Genomic DNA, 22,297 nt, shown 5'->3' with positions numbered 1-22,297 from the left:
TCTGTCAATGACATTAATGAAAATGTGCATGCTGCATTTTTAGTTTTTCAAACAGACTAAATTTTTAAATGTTAGTACAAAAAAAAAAAAGTATGTAGTTTTATTTGGCTGGGCAGTGTCTAATTACAATAGGTATGCACAAACAAAAAGCTTGGAAAGGTTTTGTTTGACAGTGCAATAAAATTACATATTTTACATTAGGTTTTCAACAAAAAGAGTAAAAAACTGGGCCTTTTTTATATAAATGCAAAATTAATTTAAGATGTGAAAACTTACAGCACTTTTTTATTTGTTAAATATAATTTTTTTAAAGTAATTTATTTTCATTTTTTTTTGATGAAAACTGAAAGTAAAATGTTTTATATAAAAATTTATTATATAAGTATTTTCAACCAAAAGTTTGGTTGACAATTTCTGTTTCAAATAATTTTTATTTCAAAATATAAATTTTTTTTTGCAGTAGTAATATTCTCATCATTTGAGTCTTTATATTTTAAAATGATATTTTAAATTTCTGACTTTATATTTCACAATGTGACTCTTTAGTTCACATTTGGAAAGTCATTCCTCATAATAGCAACTTTATTTCTCACAATATGACAAGATATTAAGAAAATCTCTCACAATGTGCCTTTCTTTTCAACACTCTCACTCAACGCTATAAACAAACAAATAAATAAATAAATAAATAACTAAATAAAAACGTATTGGTACTAAGTACAGTATTATTATGAAATAATTGTTCTAGTTTTATTTTTCTTGGTGTTTTACCTGTATTTTGAATTTTGCACTTCATTGCGTTGTGTTTTAGGGTTAATGGAAATGTCCATAAAATTACCAGTGCATTTTTGTTTTTTACTTCTGAGTTTTCATCTAACATCTGATAACCAAAGTTATGAAAAAATATTGTGGTAAAAATTACAAAATTGCTTCAGGTTGCACATGCAGTTTTTGGGCTGCATTAATGATTTTTAATGCTAATGCTGATCTTTGTGCTGATTGTAAAAATAGTAAAACAGCGAGAGGCCATTTAAAGCAGCTTCTCATCTAATGCATGAAAAAAAGTTGCATCACTCATGTTCCTTTCCATTAGAAACAGAAAATGTCTTTTGTTGTGTAATTGTAAGCACTTTTTGTAGGGTGCATTTTGTAGCCAAAAGTCAGTTTACAATGTATAATGTATGTATAATCGATGGGATCCTGTTCACCTTGTCTGGATTTATTTTACTGATATATATATATATATCCCTTATATGTTCTTGCCACTGAATTTAAACCCTTTTTCCGTCCTTTGTGGTGATGCAGCAGTTGGCTGCGTCTCTGACAGTCAAGTGAAGCACCTCGTACCTTGGCAGTCTGTTGCCGTCTGCCATCTGTCTTCCAACAGACGCCTCGCGTTACATAACTCACACGGCGTCTTCGGCTGACGGGGTGCTTTAGTCTTCAGAGACAAGCAGGAGGAGGAAGGCCATCAGGCAGGTCCAGTAGTGTGCCAGCCGTCCCCTGCTGCAGAACACAGGGATAAATTCACAGCCGATCTGAGGCATTCCTCACATTCCTTGTAAAAGCCGTACAAAAGCGATGTGTAAACCTGCTCTTAGAAACTCCACTCTGCCTATACATGGTAAACATGGTACAGTCCAGGTTGAGGGTCCTTGCTGTGTGGTCTTCTTTGAGGAAGAGGATGATAAGGCTGCTGGACTGTGGGATTGTCGTTGGGAACTGTACGCCTTTGTTTTACGGATCACTTGTTTATATGATTATAAGACAAGCATCACTAGTTCTAATGCTCATACTTTGGCTTTAGGGGCTTAGCATGTCACTATCTAGAGCATTAAACTCTGGCATGTAACTTGTCCTGAAGAGTTTGAACTATGAATGTGAACACTATTACCCCTTTTCCACCAGCATGAACCGGGTGCTAGTTCAGAGCCAGTGCTATTGCTAGTTCGGAGTTGGTTCGACTGGCGAGCCTTCGAAGAACCGGTTTGCCCTTCCACTGGCTAGAGAGCCACCGTAGAGCCAGGTCTTACATCATCTGAATATGTCTCATTTCCCTTAGCAACGGTAGTGCGGCAGCGCCAAACACAACAGGCTTGTTCAGGTTGCATATATTTATTTATTTATTTATTTATTTAAATGCAAAGAAGTATTTATTCATTTATTATGGTTATTGTTAATTTTATTTTGACATTTTATATACCACTGTAAGATTGTCTTTTTTTTTTTTCTTTTTTTTTTAATAGTGTTATTATTATTTTTATTGTTTTTTTTTTTTTTATTATTATTATTTTTATTTTTATTTTTATTATATATACTAAAGTGAGATGACCAACTCTCAAGTAATGTTTTTCTATTTCATTTTTTTAATGCTTTGACATTATTATTATTATTGTAATATCTATATGAAGTCAGATGCCATACTTAGATTATCAGCTCAGATAATAGTTCAGTTTCAACTTTTTTCAATTACTTTTTTTTTTTTTATGATGATACTACTACTACTACTAATTATTATTATTTTTCTTTTCTATTTCATTTTTGATGATTTTACATTATTATTATTATTATTATTATTATTATCTAAAGTCAAATACCATTGTAAGATGATCAACTATTTCAAGTAATTGTTCAGTTAAATATTTTTTTTCAAATATTTTATTTTATTTTGATGATAATAACAATAATAACAGCAACAATAACAATAAAAAATTTATTTATGTATTTAATTTATTACTTTACTTATTACAAGCTTAAACAGCATTGCTTTTTGCTCTGCTGGAGTTGGCATCCGAACAGGCAAACAATACTCACATTTCATTCAGATGCTGTAAAAACTCACTTTGGCTTAAGGAAGTTCTCGGAGCGTGACCGCATCAGTGGCTGTACGCACATGCTGGCTCACTGTGTGTGTTGACAATGCATATGCCGCTAGCTTGTTTTTATCTGTTTGATTTGGGCCTAATCAGCAGTGCTGAGGCCAGACATTCCTCTCCACATTAAACAGAGACTGAGAGGGAGTGAGAGAGAGAGAGAGAGGGGAGAACAGGAGGAAGTTAAAGAGAGGAGAGTGGATGAATACTGCTGAATCAGACTCTTAACACATATCATTAGCATCCTACGCTAAGATGAACAAACTTACTGGTTGTCCTTGAGGTCTTTATTCAAAATAAATGTCAAATAACATCACATTTGATCAAATTTAGTAATATTTCAGTTTCAGCTATTTTTTTTTTTTTTTTTTTTTTTTTTTACAGAATTAACTAGTGAAGTAGTACATATTCAGTGAATTTAAATGCTTTTTAGCTTGTTCATTAAACGCAGACTGTGTTGGAGCAGCAAAAAAAAAAAAAAAAAAAAAAAAAAAAAAAAAAACTACTTAGGAAGCATATGTGACTTATTAAAGCTTAACCTTTTTTTTTTTTTTAAACATGGCACCATGCTGCAACATACAGCTTCTAACTTAAACTGGATTTTCCAGCAGGGATTGTAAAAGTCTATGCTTTATTTCCACTTGTTTCATCATCTGCAGAAGGTTAAGTATCACTGAAGTGTTATACTTAGGGTTTTGCAAACCATAAGTATGGGGAATAATGATGCAAAAACAATGAAGTGCTTGAGCAGGCAGCTGCTGCTGGTCAGACACTGTTGACTCACATGATTTAGGGTTTCACCACAAGTTTTTGATTCATGATGCCTTCGATTCAGTCTAAAAAATGGATGCTGTGGCATATTATTGAAGAAGGCACACATTTAGCTGATTTAAAGTGAAAGATCTGCAGATGGAAAACATGTTGGGAATTTTCCTGAGAATATTGAATCTGTAAGTGGAGAGGAGAGTGGAAAGTTGTTGTTGGGTTGACTTCTACTATGGAGAATCACTTAAATATGTGGCTGTAAACTGTCTTGAAATTCTCATCTACATACAGACACATCGATCTTACAGCATGTGAAAAAAAATAGCCATTCACATGATATTCTTGTGCGTGGGTAGCTTGTTTGTTGCATTCACCCACACCCCTTTCATAGTCCTTAAGAAATCGAATGAAAAATTGATAGTAAGCTTTTTTTAAAATAACTTCCTTTTCCTGCTTGTTTATATCCTGTTAAATAGGGCGCAATTGCATTTGCGATAATCGCGATGTGTCAAAAAACGCGAATTTTTTTCAATCGCAGATGGACTCGTGGAGCATGACAGTGCATGGGGACAACGCCGAGCGTTTTTCATTGAAGATCGATCGGTGACAGCTATGACTTCAAACGGGACCCGGCCGTGTATGACATCAAAGTACGGCGAGAGAGAGCATGAGACGTCCGCTCTCTCATAGCTCTCAGATTGGTTTGATTGGCTCTGATTGATGTGTCTGATCAGATCTAAGGATTGTTGTGAGGAAGATTTAAGTTGTGTTGCTACAGTGTTGCCAAGTCCACGGTTTCATGAACCTCTCCGTATAACGTGTATTTTACTGCCTGAAATACTGGTGGACCCCCCCTCGAAACACGACTGGGCTAGTTTTGAGTAGCAATCGGGCGGATTTTGTTGTGAAAACCTAGAAGCACTGGTCTAAAGTTAACAGACAGTGTTTAAAAAGTGCAGTCCACAGATTTACATATGTTTATTACAGTGACTTCGAATTACCTAAAGTAGTGTGGTAAAGCAGCAGATTTGTTTTTATATTTCTGCAATCTACTTTAGTTTGTGTGATTTGTATATTCATGTTTACACCAGGCTTATTTGTCAGTGCTTTATGTTGTCATAATTATTACATGCTTACAAGGTTGGAAGTTCAACAAATCAGTCAATATATTACTGTGATTGTAGTTGTTTAATAAAAATGTCATTCATATCAATTCATGCGTCACCTAATTTCATCGTAACATAGGCCTACAGAAAAGAACATTTCTGTTTAATCTATCTAATATTGTGTTGGTCATACTATACAATGATTTTTAGCTTGTCATTCAGCCCTTCTTTTAAAGTTCCTGTCTGTCTCAGTCTTTAACTTTACATTTTATTATATTACGGGGCCATTTAATGCTTGAATCTGATTGGCTGACGAACGTTCTGAGGCGTGCAATTATTTTCTGGGAAACGCACGGCGAACGTAGTTCCAGGCAGCTCGCCTGACCGCATTACGGTTCCATATCACTTCGCATAGTAAAACCATAATAAAGGTCACACAGTTTGCACAAAAAAGGTGCTGTTTTTATTAGTTAGCCTAAACAGTGTCGCAACTTAAAGGCTTCACATGACATTTCTCACTAGCGATGTAATAACAGCGCTGTTTGGAGACGCTGCAGCCGAAGAGTGTTTACTAGCAAAAGAGGCATTGGATGAGATGCGGAAGAAATAGTCCTTCTCACAATAGCGACCTTTCAGAAACCACATAGCAACTTTTTTTTTTTTTTCCAGTGTGTTCATGAGGTGTTTTAATGTGTATGTGATTTGATGTTGCAGATGAGAAGCCCGCTCAGGAAGAGTGCGTGGTTTGTCAACATCCAGACTGCAGCGAGCGCCGTCTTGCCTCAAAGGTAAGAGCCTTTCTGAAGACTGCTGGGAGATCTCCGCTTCTCTGTGGAGGGTCCATCTCGTGCTTTCAAGGATCAGAGAGAGGCCTGCTGGGATATGAGCTCTCCTCTCTGGCCACCAGACTGTGAAATGAGTTGACTGTCATAAGCTGGTGCTCTCTGAAACAGGAGAACGATCAGAGGAGAGCAGCCAGCTCAAGTCCACTCTCCTTGCTTTGCTAACATGTGCGGTTTACTTTGGGAATCATGGTGGGGACTGTTGGGAATGAGGTAGACGGCTGTTATTGTGTTGAGGGGCACGTTATGTAGCGTTTTGGGTTGTAATCGTGACCGGAAACTACTTGAGCATATTCATTTTATTTGTTAGGTACTTTGATAATGCTTTCAGTTAGCTAAAAGAGTGTAGTATTTCATGAAAAATAGTAATATTGTGAAATATCGGTGCAATTTATATTTATACAGTTTATAAGTAATTTATATTTATAAAATTTACACTGCTGTTCAAAAGTTTGGAAAGAAGATATTTATGCTCATCATGGTTGCTTTTATTTGATCAAAAGTCAAGAAAAAAATGTAAAATATTATTTCAATGTAAAATAACGTTTTCAGTGTGAATATGTTTTAAAATATAATTTATTTCTGTGATCAAAGCTGATTTTTCAGCATCATTACTCCAGTCTTCAGTGTCACATGATTCTTCAGAAATCATTCTAATATTCTGATTTATTATCCATGTTGAAAACAGTTAATATTTTTCTGGAACATGTGATATTTTTTTTGGGATTTTTTTTATAAATAAAAAGTTGAAAAGAACAGAATTTTTTTAAAAAATAGAATCTTTTGTAACAATATAAACCACAGTTTGAAAGTTTTTTTTGTGGTTAGTATTTTTATTTTTATTTTTTTGTCAGGATTTTTTTTTTTTTTTTTTTTTTTGATTTTTTTTTGATTTTTACTTTTATTCAGCAAGGATGTGTTAAATTGATAAACAGTGATAGAATTGAATAAATGCTGTTCTTAAATTTTTATTCATCAAATAATCCTGAAAAAAGAATCACAGGTTTCCAAAAAAGCAGCACAACTGTTTCCATCATTGATAATAAAAGTAATAAATCAGCGTATTAGAATGATTTCTGAAGAATCGTGTGACAATGAAGACACAAGAATAAATTACAGATTTTATACTTTTAATTATTTTACATTTATTTTTATTTAATTATGCACTTTTATATATGTATATGTATTTTTTTTGTGTTTTTTGTGTCATTGTTGCTGAATAAAATAATTAAAATAATAATAATATTTTGATTTAAAATGATGAAAAATATGGTATTTGAAATTTATATTATAATGTTACTCTGTTCTATGTATATAACTCATGAAAAACTACTTTGATGCAAGATTTATAATTGGACTTCAAGAAACAGAGGCACATGAGTTTACAGTGTAATGCCTTTATGGACGGCACTTTTCCTTCAGATTCTGAAGTTAGCCGAGAGCTGTTACCTGTTGGAGCTTGCTAAGTTTAACTAAGCAGCGAATGTCTCTCCCATCATCCAAAGTGCTGCAGTCAGCTGCTGTGATGTGTTTGTGTGTGTAAGTGAGCGCTCGGGAGCACTGTAGGGGGTCGGCCTGTAGGAGAACCTCTGTCTGGTGCCCCGAGGTCACGGGCTGTGGTTATGTAAAGAGATTATGAGGAAACGTTCAGGAGAGAGGAATGACTCTAGTTTAATTGTCACCTTCTCCTTCCTCTGTACCTGCATTATATTTCTCTCTGTTCATCTCCTCATTAAGATGTTAATATTTTCATTTTGTTAGCTTGACTTGTTTTTATTACTCCTCGTTCTTGCTTTAAGAATTAACGGAGAGTGAGTGATATATTATCCAAAGCTTTGGGGTCAGGAAAATGTTATTGATTTTGAAAAGTCTCTTATGCTTACCAAGGCTGTAGTTATTTGTTTAAAAATGCAGTAAAAATGTAATATTGTGAAATATTATTACAATTTAAAAGAGAAGTTTTCTATTTGAATTCATTTTAAAATGTAATTTATTATTGTGGTTTTATGTTGTATTTTATTGATCATTACTTCAGTGTCACATGATCCTTCAGAAATCATTCTATTATTCTTATATAATATTATAATATAATATTCTAATAAAAGAAAAAAAGAAATAATTCTTATATTCAGATTTTCTGCTCAAGAAACATTTCTTATTATCATTGTTGAAAACCGTTGTTCTGAGAATAGAAGTATTTTTACTGTCACTTTCGATAAATTTGAGTATTTCTAAAAAAAAAAAAAAAAAAAAAAATATAATATATATATATATATATATATATATATATATATATATATATATATATATATATATATATATATATATATATATATATATATACACTTAATATGTAGTATATATTTAATATATAAATATAATGTAATATATAATTATATCTATAAACTTAAATTAGAGGAGTGCAAAATTTTCTAATTGTAATTAAATTTTTGTGAGTTTTTGAATTATTAGTTGTTTATTATTTTTTTTTTTTTTTGCATTTTGATGCAAAAGTTTACTATAACTATAGCTGTGCCACTTTACATAATTTACATTTGTTTTATAAATTTGTAATTCGTGTAAAAAATCTGAGATTAATTTCTAGACCTGAATAAGTTCGCTTTGATAGTCTTTTTCGAATAGATTTAGAATATGCAAAATAAATAAATAAATAATAATAAAAAATTAATTCAATATAATCATAACATATTTTACTCACAAATCATGACTGAAAATAAAAATAATAATATTTTACATTTTCGTTTTGTCATATATGTAAATAGCTGTGCTTGATTGACCTCAAAATGTGCTGAAGTGATGTAATGCTCTGTTTGCTAAATTAAGAGGATGACACATTTTACCCACTGACACGTCTTAGCCCTCTTTCCCCTACCTTTCTGTTTACTATAAACATACAATTTTGAAAGTCATAATTTTGAATTCCTTGCACAATAAAAGCAGCTTTAGTTGTCAGAAGTACGTCAGGATTATTGTGCTGCAGTAACTCAATCTTACCACGAGGGGGAGGTAGAGAGACAAGTGTGTGTGTGTGTGTGTGTGTGTGTGTGTGTGTGTGTAGGACAGAACTCTGATAACTTACAAGAAATCTGTTGATGACAAACAACCCATAACCCTTTAAGTACTGTTAAACCTTGCAAAAATCTGTTAGCGTCTTGCTGTTTAATGCAAGGCCCAGCTAGAGCTTGATGACAAACACCCGGCTGGGCCAGATGTCTGATCACTGTCTGTGTCTCATTTTCTACTGCTCAACTAGTCACGGCTCTTGCACAACAGACGCTAATGTTGCTCTACAGGCCTTCAGACTGGTTTAAGGAGGATTGTATTATTTATAGTCTGCCGTAGGAATAATGCTGACAAGACTAAGGTTAAATGCATGTCTTCGATGTTTTGGAAATACACTTTTAGAAAGTGCTTGCTTTCGACAGTTTGGAAAATGCTGTGGTGTGCCGTTTGTGTAAATGTAACCTAGTAGAAATGTCACTTTAACTGGGTAATTATGGAAAGCCTTAAATGAGCTGGTTGTGGGAGACGCTGCCTGACAGTACGGCACATGCTGTGACGTGTTGCACTGCACAAACTCGAAATTCAGTCTGTTGTTTTCTTATCTAGTATTGTTTTTGTGGAATTTATATTTTATTCAATAATATGTTGAGTTGGCATTTCTTTTTATCTTTAAATTGTCATTAATTTAAGTTGTAGTAATTTTATGTTCTTTTGTAATTTCTATTTATTTACTTACTTAATTGTGTGTGTGTATGTTATTTGTAAAATAAATGTATTATACAGGACATTATCCAATAATTTTACAGACATTTCCATTAACTCTAAAATACAATGCAATGCAGTGTAAACACACACACACACACACACACACACACACACACACACACACACACACACACACACACACACACACACACACACAAAAAATGGGTATATACAATACATTTTCCCCTATTTTTACAGAATTTTGTTTAGCGTGTAACTTTAATTTATTAATTTGGTTTTAATTTTAGCTACTAAATCAATTTATTTCAGTTAGTTTCAGTAATAGTTTTATTTTTTGTTTGTATTTTTGTCATTTTTGCAATTATTATTATTATTATTATTTTCGATTTCTATATTTATTTAATAAATTGTATTATTTTCCATCAAATATTTATTTTGCATTTTATAACCTTTTCAATAATTAAAAACTATTTTTAGTAGTCTAATTTTAAGTAATTTTATGTGCTTTTATAATTTATTTTCTTTATAGCTTTAATGTTTATTTCAGTTTTAGTCATTTCAGTCCTTACAATTATTTATTTTATTTAGTTATAATTAATAATCTTATAAGTTGAATTTTTTTCAGCTCTATTTTTATTACTGATTTTTTTTAATTGTTTTAGTTAAAGTAATTTGGTTAAGTAATTGCTTTCATTTCTTTGTATTAATTTTCTAAAATCTAATATTTATATTACATTATATTTATTTCAACCTAATTTTTTAAAAGTAATTTTAATAGTCTGTTTTAGTAATTTTGTTTTTCTATAATTTTTTTAAAACTATTTTTATGTAGTTTTAGTATTTCAACTTAAACTTATTTCAGTTAGTTATGAATAAAAACACTTTTCTGATCCTATTCCCCCCTTTTCTAATAAGATCTAAATGGCTGTTAGTCTGTTCGTTTGTCTTAAGTTTGTATCTTCTGGTATCTGATCGTGTTTCCGTGTGGAGACGGGGCCAGTCTGAGCGTGCTTCCATCACTCAGAGCCAATTACCTCTATTCACTCCCCGACAGGACTAGACAAGGTGTGGATCGCCAGGGAAATACACGCCTCCACAGACACACAGCTGAGAGCCCTGTGTGTGTGTGTGTGTGTGTGTGTGCGTATAGCGCAGCGATAGATCAGATAACTGCCCTCACTTTCTCCATAACAGCTCATCCTCGTCAAAATCAATCCTCCGCCGTCGAGCCGCCCACTCAACTGCCACTCTCAAGAGTTACTACACGTTTCCAGCTAACTCCAGCTTTTCCCTCTGTTTCCTTATTCCGCTGTTAATCTTCCCCGAGGCGTGCTGAGTGATGGATCGCATGCTGTCTCCATCAGCCGTCTTTTCTCATTTGTGTCTGTTGTTTTCCAGTTCTGAAACGGCCCATAAATATTTAGCTTTCATTGCCCTAATGATTCATGAGTAACTCTGAGCAGCGGATGGATTTATAAATGATCCTGGATGGCTCTTTAAGATGTGAAATGAGTTGTAAGATGACGGTATGGGGCCACACAGACTGTTTAGACCATTGTGGACTTTGCGTTTAACCTTTGGGCTTTAAAGGAATATTTAATGCAAAAAAGATTTACTCACTTTCATGTTGTTCAAACCAGTAAGGTGTGGGATAATGAAAGTGAATCAGGTCTGAAATGTAATCATTATTAAACATTAACATGTTAGCAGCATTGTTAGCATGATTATGAAACTTCAGCAGAGAAGTAGTGGTGTGTAATTTGTTTATAAATCTTAAATCTTTTGAAATCTTTTCAATGAATCATTTGACTCAGTTCACACATGATTTGATCATTTTTAAGGCTGATTTAATTCTCTAGTTCAACTCACTTTTGGTAAGTAACACAAATTTCGGTCTGTTTACCACACAAATCTATCATGTGGCTTTTAAAATTTCTATATATTTTTTTTTTTTTCAATGAATCATTTGATCCGGTTCAGTTCACAAAAATGAGTTGTTCATGAATTGGACTGATTCAGTTCTCAAGTTCTAGATCTTTCATATGGCTTTTAAAATGTGTGAATGAATCCTTTTTTTAATTGAATCTTTTCAATGAATCATTTAATCCATTGCAGTTCACAAACATTTGTACATAAATTTAAACTCACTGAGATTTTCTTTAAATTATATATTTTTTTTGTCACCCAAATGTTTTGTATAGCTTTTGAAATTTGAGAATTAATTTTTTTTTTTTGTCTTCTTAATAACTCATTTGATCCAGTTCTTTTAACAAAAATAATTTGCTCATGAATCAGACTGATTTAGTTCTGATTGAATTCAAATATTCATTTATTTTCAGTAAACAAACTAATTTCGGTCTGTCTGTCACACAAATATTTCATATGGCTTTTGAAATTTGTGAATTTTGATTTGGATCTTTTTCATTTTGTTTGATCCAGTTTACAGAAATGATTTGCTCATGAATCAGACTGATTCTCAACTAAATTATCAACCTACAGATTCAAATATTTTTAGAAAAAAAAAAAAAAAATCTGTTTTTTCAAATAAATATATTGTATAAATTTTAAAATGTGTGAAATGTGTGTTCATTTTTTAATTCAACATTTGACCCAGTTGACAAACTTAATTGATCAAGCATGATTGGAATCGATTCAGTTTTAAAGATTGAATCAACTAACTGACTCAATAAATTAAGAACTAATTTTGGTCCGTTTGTTCCAAAAATACTTCGAATAGCTTGTTTATTTATGAATTGGGTCTTTGTAATGGTCTTTTCGATCCACAAAAATGATTCGCTCATAAATCGGATTGATTCTGTTGTCAAGTTCAATGTACAGACTCCAATATTCTCAGTAAATAAAACTATAAATATATTTATATTATTATTTTATATTTATATTTTGATTTGGATCTTTTTTAATGATTTGTTTGATCCAGTTCACAAAAATGATTTTCTCATGAATTGGACCGATTCAGTTCTCAAGCTCATGCACATCTACTAATACTGACTCATTATTATTATTGTCATAATTTATTCAGAGATCACCATGAAAATAGCCTTGATGCTGGCATGGTGTTAAAAAGTTAATAAATAAATAAATACATTATCATCGTCTTAAATTTCCACTTTTGTGTTCCACAGAAGAAAATCATACTATTTTCTTAAGTCAAATAATATGTGGGAGAGTAAATGACATTTAAATTGTAAGTGAGTTTTAGACATGGTTTTCCACATCCTGCTCGTTTGATATTAATTCATAAAGGTCACATTTTGTACATTATTACTTAAACTAATTGTAAATAGCCTATTGGCAGGTGTAACAGGTCTTTGCGGCAGCGTATGGTTTTGCGCTCTTCAGTGTGTGTTTTCTGTCATCGGTGTCTGAATTGTAAGATGTGTGCCCAGGTCGTAGTTACATTTTCCCCACAGATTGTAATGCCATTAAATAACCACGGACAGCATAAATTCAGCTTGAATGGACAAGGTAATGGCTCGTGAGATTAGAGCGAAGGCCCAGATGGGAGGATTGCTTCACTGTTGCGTGATGCTCATTGACCGCTCACCGTTGGAGCGTCTGCTGGCATTAAGACCGGTGTGGTGGAGAGGATGTGGCCTGAACACCAAAATCTGCCCGTCAGAGGAAGATAATGGCTTTTCAATGCAGAACGCATAGGGTGTGTTTAGAGCGGTGCACGAGAATGTTGTTCATCACACAGGAGCCCTTTCATTCGTCGGTTAGCCTATGGCATCAGTGGATTTGATTTTGTAAATGATGGATAAATTACAAAGTAAGGTCTGACACATATTTTAATCAATGTGTTTATCAACATCTGTGTCATAATTATAGTAGTTCCAGATAATACGTAATGCCTGTCTTTAGTGTGAGGGGTTTTCTGGGAGGGTTTGCACATCATCTTGGGAAAGAAGCTGTTGTGTAGTGTTTGTTTCTTAGAAATGGACCTTTAAACCCTGCCTGCATTCTGTAAGATGAGTAGTTGTTTTTCTGATGCCGATGGAGTGAATCAAACACAAAACAACAAAAACTGTTTAAAAAAGATTATTGAGGGATTAGACTTTTTAAGCAATATTTGTGTTATAGTAATTTCTTTTTTAAAAAAGAAAAGAAAATAAACAACATACAAAAGATTTCTATTTCAAATAAATGCTGTTCTGGAAAAAATGTATCACAGTTTCCGCAAAAAACATTAAGCAACTGTTTTCAACATTAATAACAAGGAGTACGGTTTGTCAAGCTAAAAATCACTGGTAGACCTTCAAATAAGATATTCTGTCAATCATGGCGATGGAACAGTCAGGACACGAGCAGGACGGGCCTGCATCCTTGTTACGACAAAAACAGCTATATTGAGACAGATGTGCGTAGGCTGTGTTGAAGCACTTGTGCTGCATCTTCCCGATTGCTTTGCCTGGAGCACCTGATACCCTCAGGTAATTGTGCTGCTGCTGTCTGCCTCTTTAAATATAGACTCTTTTAATTGAGGTAGACAGCAGGGGGTTCTGGAGGACGGGATGCTATTCCCCAAACACACACACACACACTGTCTCTCACGTAGGAAGCTAATTGTAGAGGACTTAAGTGAAGCTCAGCATGGTTTACTTTGAATACCAGAGAAACGGTGAGTTTTGTTGTAGAAGCTCTGGAACATCAGATCTGTTCTAGTTGACTAGTTAGGGAGTGTGTTTGATAGAGATGGACTCGATATGACTCACGTGGACTAGTACGTCAAATATATTTTACGCCCTACGTATCTAATCCTGGAAATACAATGCTGATGCAATTATAAAGCAGAACTAAAACAAAGCCTGCCTTTTCAGAGCGTGTTTTGCTGAGGGTGTGGTGTTTTATGTAGTTTTGTGGTAAGTCTTTGTTAAATAGTGTTGTGCAGTCATCTGTTTGGGGTTCATTAGGATTTGCTCCTCATATGTTTGACTGACAGGCCTCATGTGACATGATCAGCTCTGTGTTGTGGTTTCGAAACGTTTGTTTGAGCATGCCAGCCGGCTCAACACAGAAATGTTGGCACCACCAATGATGCCAGTTTGGGATGATCTGTTAGTCTGACCAATGTCAGATGAAAGAGGAGTGTTTGGATAACTAAAAAAAAAAAAAGACTTAAAATTAAAAAATGATTAAAAATTGAATTAAAATATTAAAAATAATTATTTTTGCAATTGCATTTGATGTCAGTAGAGGTGACAGATTTATTTTATATTTTTAACATTTTATTATGTTGGTTAACAGTTTATAATAACTTTTTTTTTTTTATTCACATGTGAAACTTTTTTTAGGCTCCAAAACATCCAGATGCATTAAGGTAATAAAACTTGTAGAGAAAATCTTAATTTCATGAAGTCATTCTAATATTGACAATGCAAAATTTTAATTAAATTAGTTTTAATTGTATTTTTAATTTTAATTTAATTTTATTCATGATAATGTCAATGCAAATATTTAATTTAATTTGATATTTAATTTGATATTTAATTTGACATTTAATTTAATAATTTTTAATAAGTCACATATTAAATTTGACCTTGAAACATTTGACCTTCCAAAATAAACACTTGCCAAGCTCTGAATGCAAATATTATTTTATTTATTTGTATTTTTATTTAGAAAATGCTGAAATGAGCTTGACATGATACGACAGCATGATCGGGGTGTTGTATCAGTCTAAAGGGGCTAATTTTGTTTTTAATTTTGGAATTTAAAATATTTATGTTATACAAGAAACAAGATACCAGCACAGCTATGTGGGCAAACAAAGGATAATCATCCACCCTAATAAGTCATTATATTCAATTATATGACAACAAAATGCCACGACTGACCAGTCAGAATGAATTATTTCAGATATGCTCATAATAAAAGCATGAGAAAGTATTTTATGCTTAAATCTTTTCCTTTTTAGCACTTTTGCCAGATTGTCATCATCTCTCCTCCTCACAAATCCATTAAAGTGGTTCATGTGAACTGATTAACAGATAAGGTTCATCTGAAGATGAAGTAGTGTATGTGCATTATGTGTGTGTGTGTAAGAGGATGGGGGCGTTTTCATAAACACACCCCGGGTCTTCGGTCCCGACTGACAGCAAGATTATATCTGATGTTTTCCTTCCTTATAGAGGTGCCAGCAGTTAAATAGTCCCACAAACACCTTCAGGGGCTAAACTGCGCCAACGCTGGAAGAAACGACACCGGGGTAGAAACATTCACCTTGTATAACTCACACACACATACGCACACCAGCTTACAGAGTTATTAGATTGAAAGCAGCCCGGTTCTACAAATCCTGCCAGACTGCAGGTGGACGCTGCAGTTTGCTCTGGAGCGAGAACAGGAGAACAGGACAGCGGTTTGACGCACAGAGGTGTAGAGCAACATGCACACATACAAACACGCATGCGACTGTGACCGGCAGCCGGTGAGTGCATCTGATGGCATGTCAGAGAGCCGTTCCTTCTAAACATTTGGACGTTTTTTTTAATGTTTGGTCATTTGTTTTTTCTTGGTTATCATGTGATGCATTCGTAATTCTTATGTTGGCATTGACGGTGCGCAAGCGTGTAGAAATTTCAGGAGAAAATTGCATGGATTGTGATGAGTAGTGGGAAGAGTTTAAACATGTTAATGTAAGAGGGGTGAGCATGCGGGTCTGGACTCTGGGGTAGGACGACTATGTTAACGTTTTTTCCCTTTCTTTACCCAATCCCAAGCTCTGCTTTTGTGCATTTAGAAAATGATACTTACAAAAAGTATCGTAATAGTACTGTTTTACTTTTTCTGGACATATACCATGGTATTCTTTCATGTACTATCTAAATAACACTGTTTATGATTATGGTAGTCATTAAGCACCATGATATTACTATGATTTATTGGACATGTACCATGGTAAAATAATTGTGTTCTTTGAATTGTGTTTTTGCATTGAGAAATTATATATATATCTTAAATTGTGAGGTTTGTATATATAAAGTTGGTGTTAGTTGTATGGCTTATAATGTATGATTTACATGCATAATTATATTACTGTGTTTAATAGAGTAAAAATTACTGTATTACTGTAATGATAATTTCCAAAAAAAATCTCAAGATTAAATCCTCCAGGTGCATTATGGTAATGAAGCTTTTGGGAGGAAATCTCCTTAATTGTTAAGATAATGTCAATGCGACAACATTCTTTATTTTATTTTTAATAATTTTCGCTTTATTTTATTTTATTTTATTTTATTTTGTTCTACTTCTTTTTATTTCATTTTGCATTTTAACTGTTATTTCAACTATTAAAAATAACTTAAATTATTTTAAAAAAAGCAAGTTGTAGTTTTAAACAGATCTTTAGTTCATATACATTAATAAGTTTATATGTGAATATATTTTTTTATACATTCATGTGAAATTTTGACCTTTCTAACAAAATTTTCACACTGTGTATTTATTTTATTTATATATTTGTTTGTTTTAACTTTAATCTTTTAAGCTAAAATGTTGAAAAATTGAGTAAGAATTGAGCACTTTCCTGTCATTTTCAGCTCAGAGAGAACGTTAACTTTGAATGTAGAGTTCCTTCTCCTTTCACTTCCTTCTAGACACTCTCTCTCTCTCTCTTTCTCTCCTCCCTCTCTCTTTCCCGTATGTCAATTCCTCCTCCTATTCCTCCCCTAAAGCTATGGATAGCAGCGTTGCGTCACAGAGTGGAGCTTGAGTCTGCTCTCTCAGAGCACTTGACAGAGTTTGAGTTGAATGCGTGCAGCTGCTGGTGAGTTTTCGCTTCTGTCTTCACTACATATGACTCTGGTTACCCAGCAGATGGCTAGACATTATGCCTCCTAGGGTTTTTCCTTCTTAAAAGTCTATTTTATGTCATTTACATTATTAATGTTAAACGACTGAACTTTCAGCTAAGCATGTTTAACAATGTTGAACTATGCGAGTCGTTGTCTCTAATTGGGTTTAAGCTGGGCAGCGTTTATGAGATATCATTATTGCTGCAGTTTGTGAAAATTGTGGTTTCATTTTGTTTTCAACCAACGCACGAAATACTGTTAACTATAGTTCTTCTTGGTTGATTTTTGTCTTAACTTAACATTAATTCGAAACCAGTCTCGAAAAGCGGATTGTAATTAATTTTCTTGCTCACTTCTGTAATAATGGTGGCTGTTTTCCAGGTGTGGGTGTGTACATGCACATTTGCTTTTGCTGATGCTGCATGTTGAAACACACACTGAGAGGAATGTTTCTTGTGAAAAGTTAGTTGGTTTCCATTAGCATGGATGGACTTGTCCTTTTGGTCATTCTAAGTTAATTTTTCTTGAGCTCTTCTAATTCAAGAGGGCAACCAAGTGGTTTTCTTTCAAATTGATTTAATGAACATCTGTATTGCAAGACTTCTAGCTTCATTTAGGGCACTGAAATGTGGAAAACTACTGGTAGAAAGCAATTCAGAGATGAGAAAACTTGGTGGAATAGCCTTTATTTAATGGACATGAGACAGAGTTGGCAAACTCTATTGCCCTGGAGTGAACTTTGCTTTTGGAGGGAAGTGATTGTGTAGTGGCTTGTATGTGATCCACAGGTTAAACTCAGGATTAGTCACTCAAGGAAGTTTTGGTCCTTTCATGGTGAGCAAATAGGCCTTTGATGTTCTCAGTACGTAAGCATGGAAATCCCACACCACTCCGCAGACATTTGTCATCAGCTTCTGTGAACAGGCTGGGCTACTCAGACGGATTGTGGCTGGTCTACTGTGGTCCTTGGTTGGCTAAAACCATGACATGACAAGGAGAAGTTTGTCTAAATGTGTGCTTTTGGTTTCACCTGCTTGACTGTTGATTCAAGCAGGTGAATTCTAGAACATTTAAACCAGAATTCATCTTCTAAAATGAGGGATCGATCTCTGGGGGCCTCCATAATGGAGCTTGTTTTGGTAGTACGCGGTTCTTTATTGGCATCTATAGGGCCTTTCGCACTGCTTTAGTTCCAGAACTAAATGTACAGTACTAAAGTACTGGGACAATTTTGCGCGAACTATTTCCCAGTACCATTTAAAGGGTTGCATTCGCACCGACAGTGTGTACTAGGAAGTGATGTAAGCCGGTTGACAGCGATGTCATTTGTGCACAGCATTCAACAACGGAAACAAAGAAGAACAACGTTAACAACAGGAGGATGGAGGACGCTGTGATCGGAGCTGTGTTTTTGTGTCACACGAGTTTCACAATAATGGACATGGAATGTCGACATATACCTAAAGTGATTGAAAGAACGGAAAGGTCCTCCAACGACAACTGGCAGTGCTACATTTGCTACAAGTGCCTGCTCTTCAGCGTCCGTCCATCTATCGCTGTTCTCCATACTTGCGAAATAAGTTGACACAGTGTTTACAGTATGTTTACATGGCGTTTTAAATCATGGCAGGTGAGGGCGTTTTCAAACGCATCTGGCCAATCAATGTCTACTTACGTCACGGGTAGTAAAAGTTGTGCTGTCTAGACCCTGCTCTGGAGTAGGAGCTAATTTGGTTCTCGAAAAAGGCAGTCCGGTACTAAAATTGCACCCAGTTCCGGCGTTGTGAAAACGCCAAAAAGTGGGTAGTTCCATAATTAGTTCTGGTACTATGAAAAGGTTCCCGCAGTGCGGAAGGCCCTTATGGTTCCATGAAGGACCTTTAACATCCACTAACATCCACTGAACCTTTCAAAGGGTTATTTAAGGTGGAAAAAGTTTCTTTAAATTATTAAAATATTTTAGAAAAAAAATGGATCTTTTAAGAAGTGCTCACTGAAAGGTTCTTTTGGAACCCCAAATGGTTCTTCTTAACATCACTGTGAAAAATCCCTTTTGGAAATTCTATTTTTAAGAGGAGTTTGAATTGTATCAGCCACATTGATTTCTAAGGATATGCTTTAGTTCACCTGAAAATGAAAATTCTGTCATCATTTACCTTTATTTAAAACCTGTGGACTTTGAGTGTGGTATTCGGAGCCACATTGATGGATTTCTAACGAAAAATATTTGGGCTAAATTTTAGTTTTTGCACATGTCCAAAAATGAAAGTTCTACACTCATAATCTTTTATGTTTTTATACTTAAAAAAAAAACCTGTGTGGATTTCTATGACTAGCCATATTTTTGTCATTTGGTGTTTTTTAATATGGATTATTTAATAACAGATAGAGAAAATAGTTTCTATGTCATGATTTAATGGATATCTTACAGGTGTTTCTAAGTATGACTGATGCTTCCCATTAAGTTGAAATGTTTGTTTAAACTGTGAAATGCAAATTGGTGGAAGTTTTTTATATGCAAACAAATACATAAATCTGAAATTTAGGCCTGAATATTTTTTGAGTGGAGATTTTTGTTCATAAAATCAATGCATATTGTGACCAATGCTAGTCTAACTTCAAAAAGTCAACCGTAAAAGTATCGCCTGAAAGTCTTTGGTTTTTGCATGTGTCATAATCCTGCAGTAGCAGCTCGGTCTTGGTAAATTTAGACTGTGGTCACTGTATTCTGACATATGCATGTAGACCACTTTTGTGGTAATGTGTTCTTTCCTCTTAATCGTTCCGGATGTCCACTGACCCAAGACTGTGACCCGTCAGTCACTAGCCCCGGTCTGCATACTTCTGTGACTTCTTGTATGCTGGTAATTTCCTTGCTTTAGACCCGTTTCATCTCTTTTAGAAGCATAAGAATGTCTCTTTGTCTTTGTTTGGTATAGAATGCTAGTTTACTGCATACTGCACATTGTGTAATGTATCTAAAACTGTGCCGATTATGTAAACTTTAGTATAATTATCACTTTGCATGTTTAATTCAGATGTTAATGTAAATATATGTCATTTTGATTGGGGGAAAAATCTCTTATAGTAATAATCTTGAATAATAGTCTCTTATGGTCATCACGGCTGCATTTATTTGACTAAAAATACAGTAAAAATGGTAATATTATGAAATGTTATTCCAATTTAAAATAGCTGCTTTCTATTTGAATGTGTTTTAAAATGTAACTTATTCCTGTGATGCAAAGCTGATTTTTCTGCATCATTTTGGTTTGGAGTTATGGAGTGGATAAAATTATTCCTTTATGATAAAAAAACGAGACAAAAGGCTAAGCTAAAAACCATATGGACTTACAGCTTGTTCAAAAGAATTGCAATAATGTGGCTTTCTGTTTTTAGCTCCAGTTTAAGAGAATTCAAGGAAAACAAAGCATGGTGAACCAAACTAATATAACGCTGCCTTGGTTTGCGTAAATGCCTTTTTATTTTTTTATTGATCTTCTTTTAATGTGTACTTTATGGGCCAGACGCTTGTCTTGGAATCAACAGTTGTGACAAGTCCATCCAGAGCAATCTGGTACTGAAAAGCCAATGCAAACTGATTTCGCTTCCTTCAATGGTTGTGTTTTTCTCTAAACACTCAGAAGCAAAGAAGTCGAAAGATGTTTGGCTGGGGCTTCAGTTGCGTAATTACTTAATTGCTTAACCACACCATGTGTCTGGGTGTAGTTTGTAAACCAAAGAACTTATAACATAAAAGACATTTGCCATTATTCATTTTATTTTTATTTTTTTAATTTTCTTGTTTTAGTTCATGAATTTTATTTTAAAGCTTTTCTTTGTTTCATAAGTTAGAATTTTTTTGTTTGCATAAAAGAATGTTTTTGTTTTGTTTCATCTTAGCTTTTAAATATATAATTATCTAACAGTGCTTTCATTTTTTTTTTTTTAAATACAAAGCAGTATTTGCTTGAATGCATAAAAAATAAATAGATATAAAAATATTAAATACACTACCATTCAGAAGTTTGGATGAATTAAGATTTTAGTTTTTTGTCTGTTTATTTAATTTTATTATCATGATAATGCCATGTGACTTAAGTTTTCATGCTTATTTTTATGGAAAACTTTGGCTATGCTTCATGTTAGTTCACACCCAGCTCTGTTTTGTGATGACATGCACATATTATATAAATGGAAGAAAAATCACTGAGTCTTCTAACAGCTGTAGCAGAACTCTGAGTCATTTCTCAAAATGGTTAGATTAGTGTAGTTCACTGTGTTTGTTTTAGTAAGTGTAGCTTGACAAGAGGGATGTGAATCAGTGTTATATGAGTCTGTATGTATGTTTGGGTCTGTTGTGTTTAAGCAGCAGCGTGTCTGTGTTTATAGACGTCACCAGCGTCAGACGGGAATTTCACAGTTTCGTGAGTGTGAATCAAGACATTTAAGGCCGTTTAGTGATTCACGTCGTTCTCTCACACTAAGTCACCATGATGCTGTCAGGGTTGGGCTGAATTTAAGCCTGTTTTTTAATCATCAGGCTTTGTGTGCTTTAGGATCGTTCTGTTTGAGTCAGTGTTTTCGTTAAAACATGACATAAGCTGTCTAAAAGTACTGATTTTTCAAACAGAATATCTATACTGGCATTGTCTTCAAAAGGTCTTATTCTATCAACCCAGCTCTGATTCAGCCCGTTTTTGCCATTTTTATGTGCAAAATGTATCAGGCATTCAGAGAACGGGACCTTAGGTGTGGTGTCTGAGTTTGAAGCTATGGCAGTGCATGTGAGATATTTCAAAATCTATTGCACTGCAATGATGATTCAGTGAATTTAGTTAGAATCTGAAGCTGCTGTCACAAGTCAGTGAGTTTCCGGACTTGTTTGGCCTTTTGTCACAGACTTAAGCTTGTGGCGTCCACGTGAGCACTGTAGCTCAATGCTTGCTTCGCTTCTTCTTATATGGTCAAGGTGAGAGAAGACTAGAGAACTGGGAATTCTGTTGAAGAGCTTGTTTACTATTTTTTTTTTTTGGGTGTGACCTTCACTAACTCCTCCATTTAATTACGCTTATGCGCATTATCAGCTGATTTGAGGTGGAGTCATGTGATTGTGAGATGCATTTGCATGCATAAGCAATGTTTAG

The 22,297-nt window shown here is 34.0% G+C and overlaps 1 protein-coding gene across 1 annotated transcript in view; it reads left to right on the top strand.

Moving 5' to 3' along the window:
* The window catches only part of LOC109075599 (pleckstrin homology domain-containing family G member 5-like), a 71,667-nt gene that overhangs the window by 11,731 nt on the left and 37,639 nt on the right, over positions 1 to 22,297 (top strand). Inside the window, exon 3 of the mRNA XM_042750544.1 lies at positions 5,459 to 5,532. Coding sequence (XP_042606478.1) covers positions 5,459 to 5,532 — 74 coding nt within the window. The remainder of the gene's footprint in view (positions 1 to 5,458; positions 5,533 to 22,297) is intronic.

This window comes from Cyprinus carpio, chromosome B23, assembly GCF_018340385.1.
Source record: "Cyprinus carpio isolate SPL01 chromosome B23, ASM1834038v1, whole genome shotgun sequence".
Classification (NCBI taxonomy): domain Eukaryota; kingdom Metazoa; phylum Chordata; class Actinopteri; order Cypriniformes; family Cyprinidae; genus Cyprinus; species Cyprinus carpio.
This window is presented reverse-complemented; position numbering and strand designations above follow the sequence as displayed.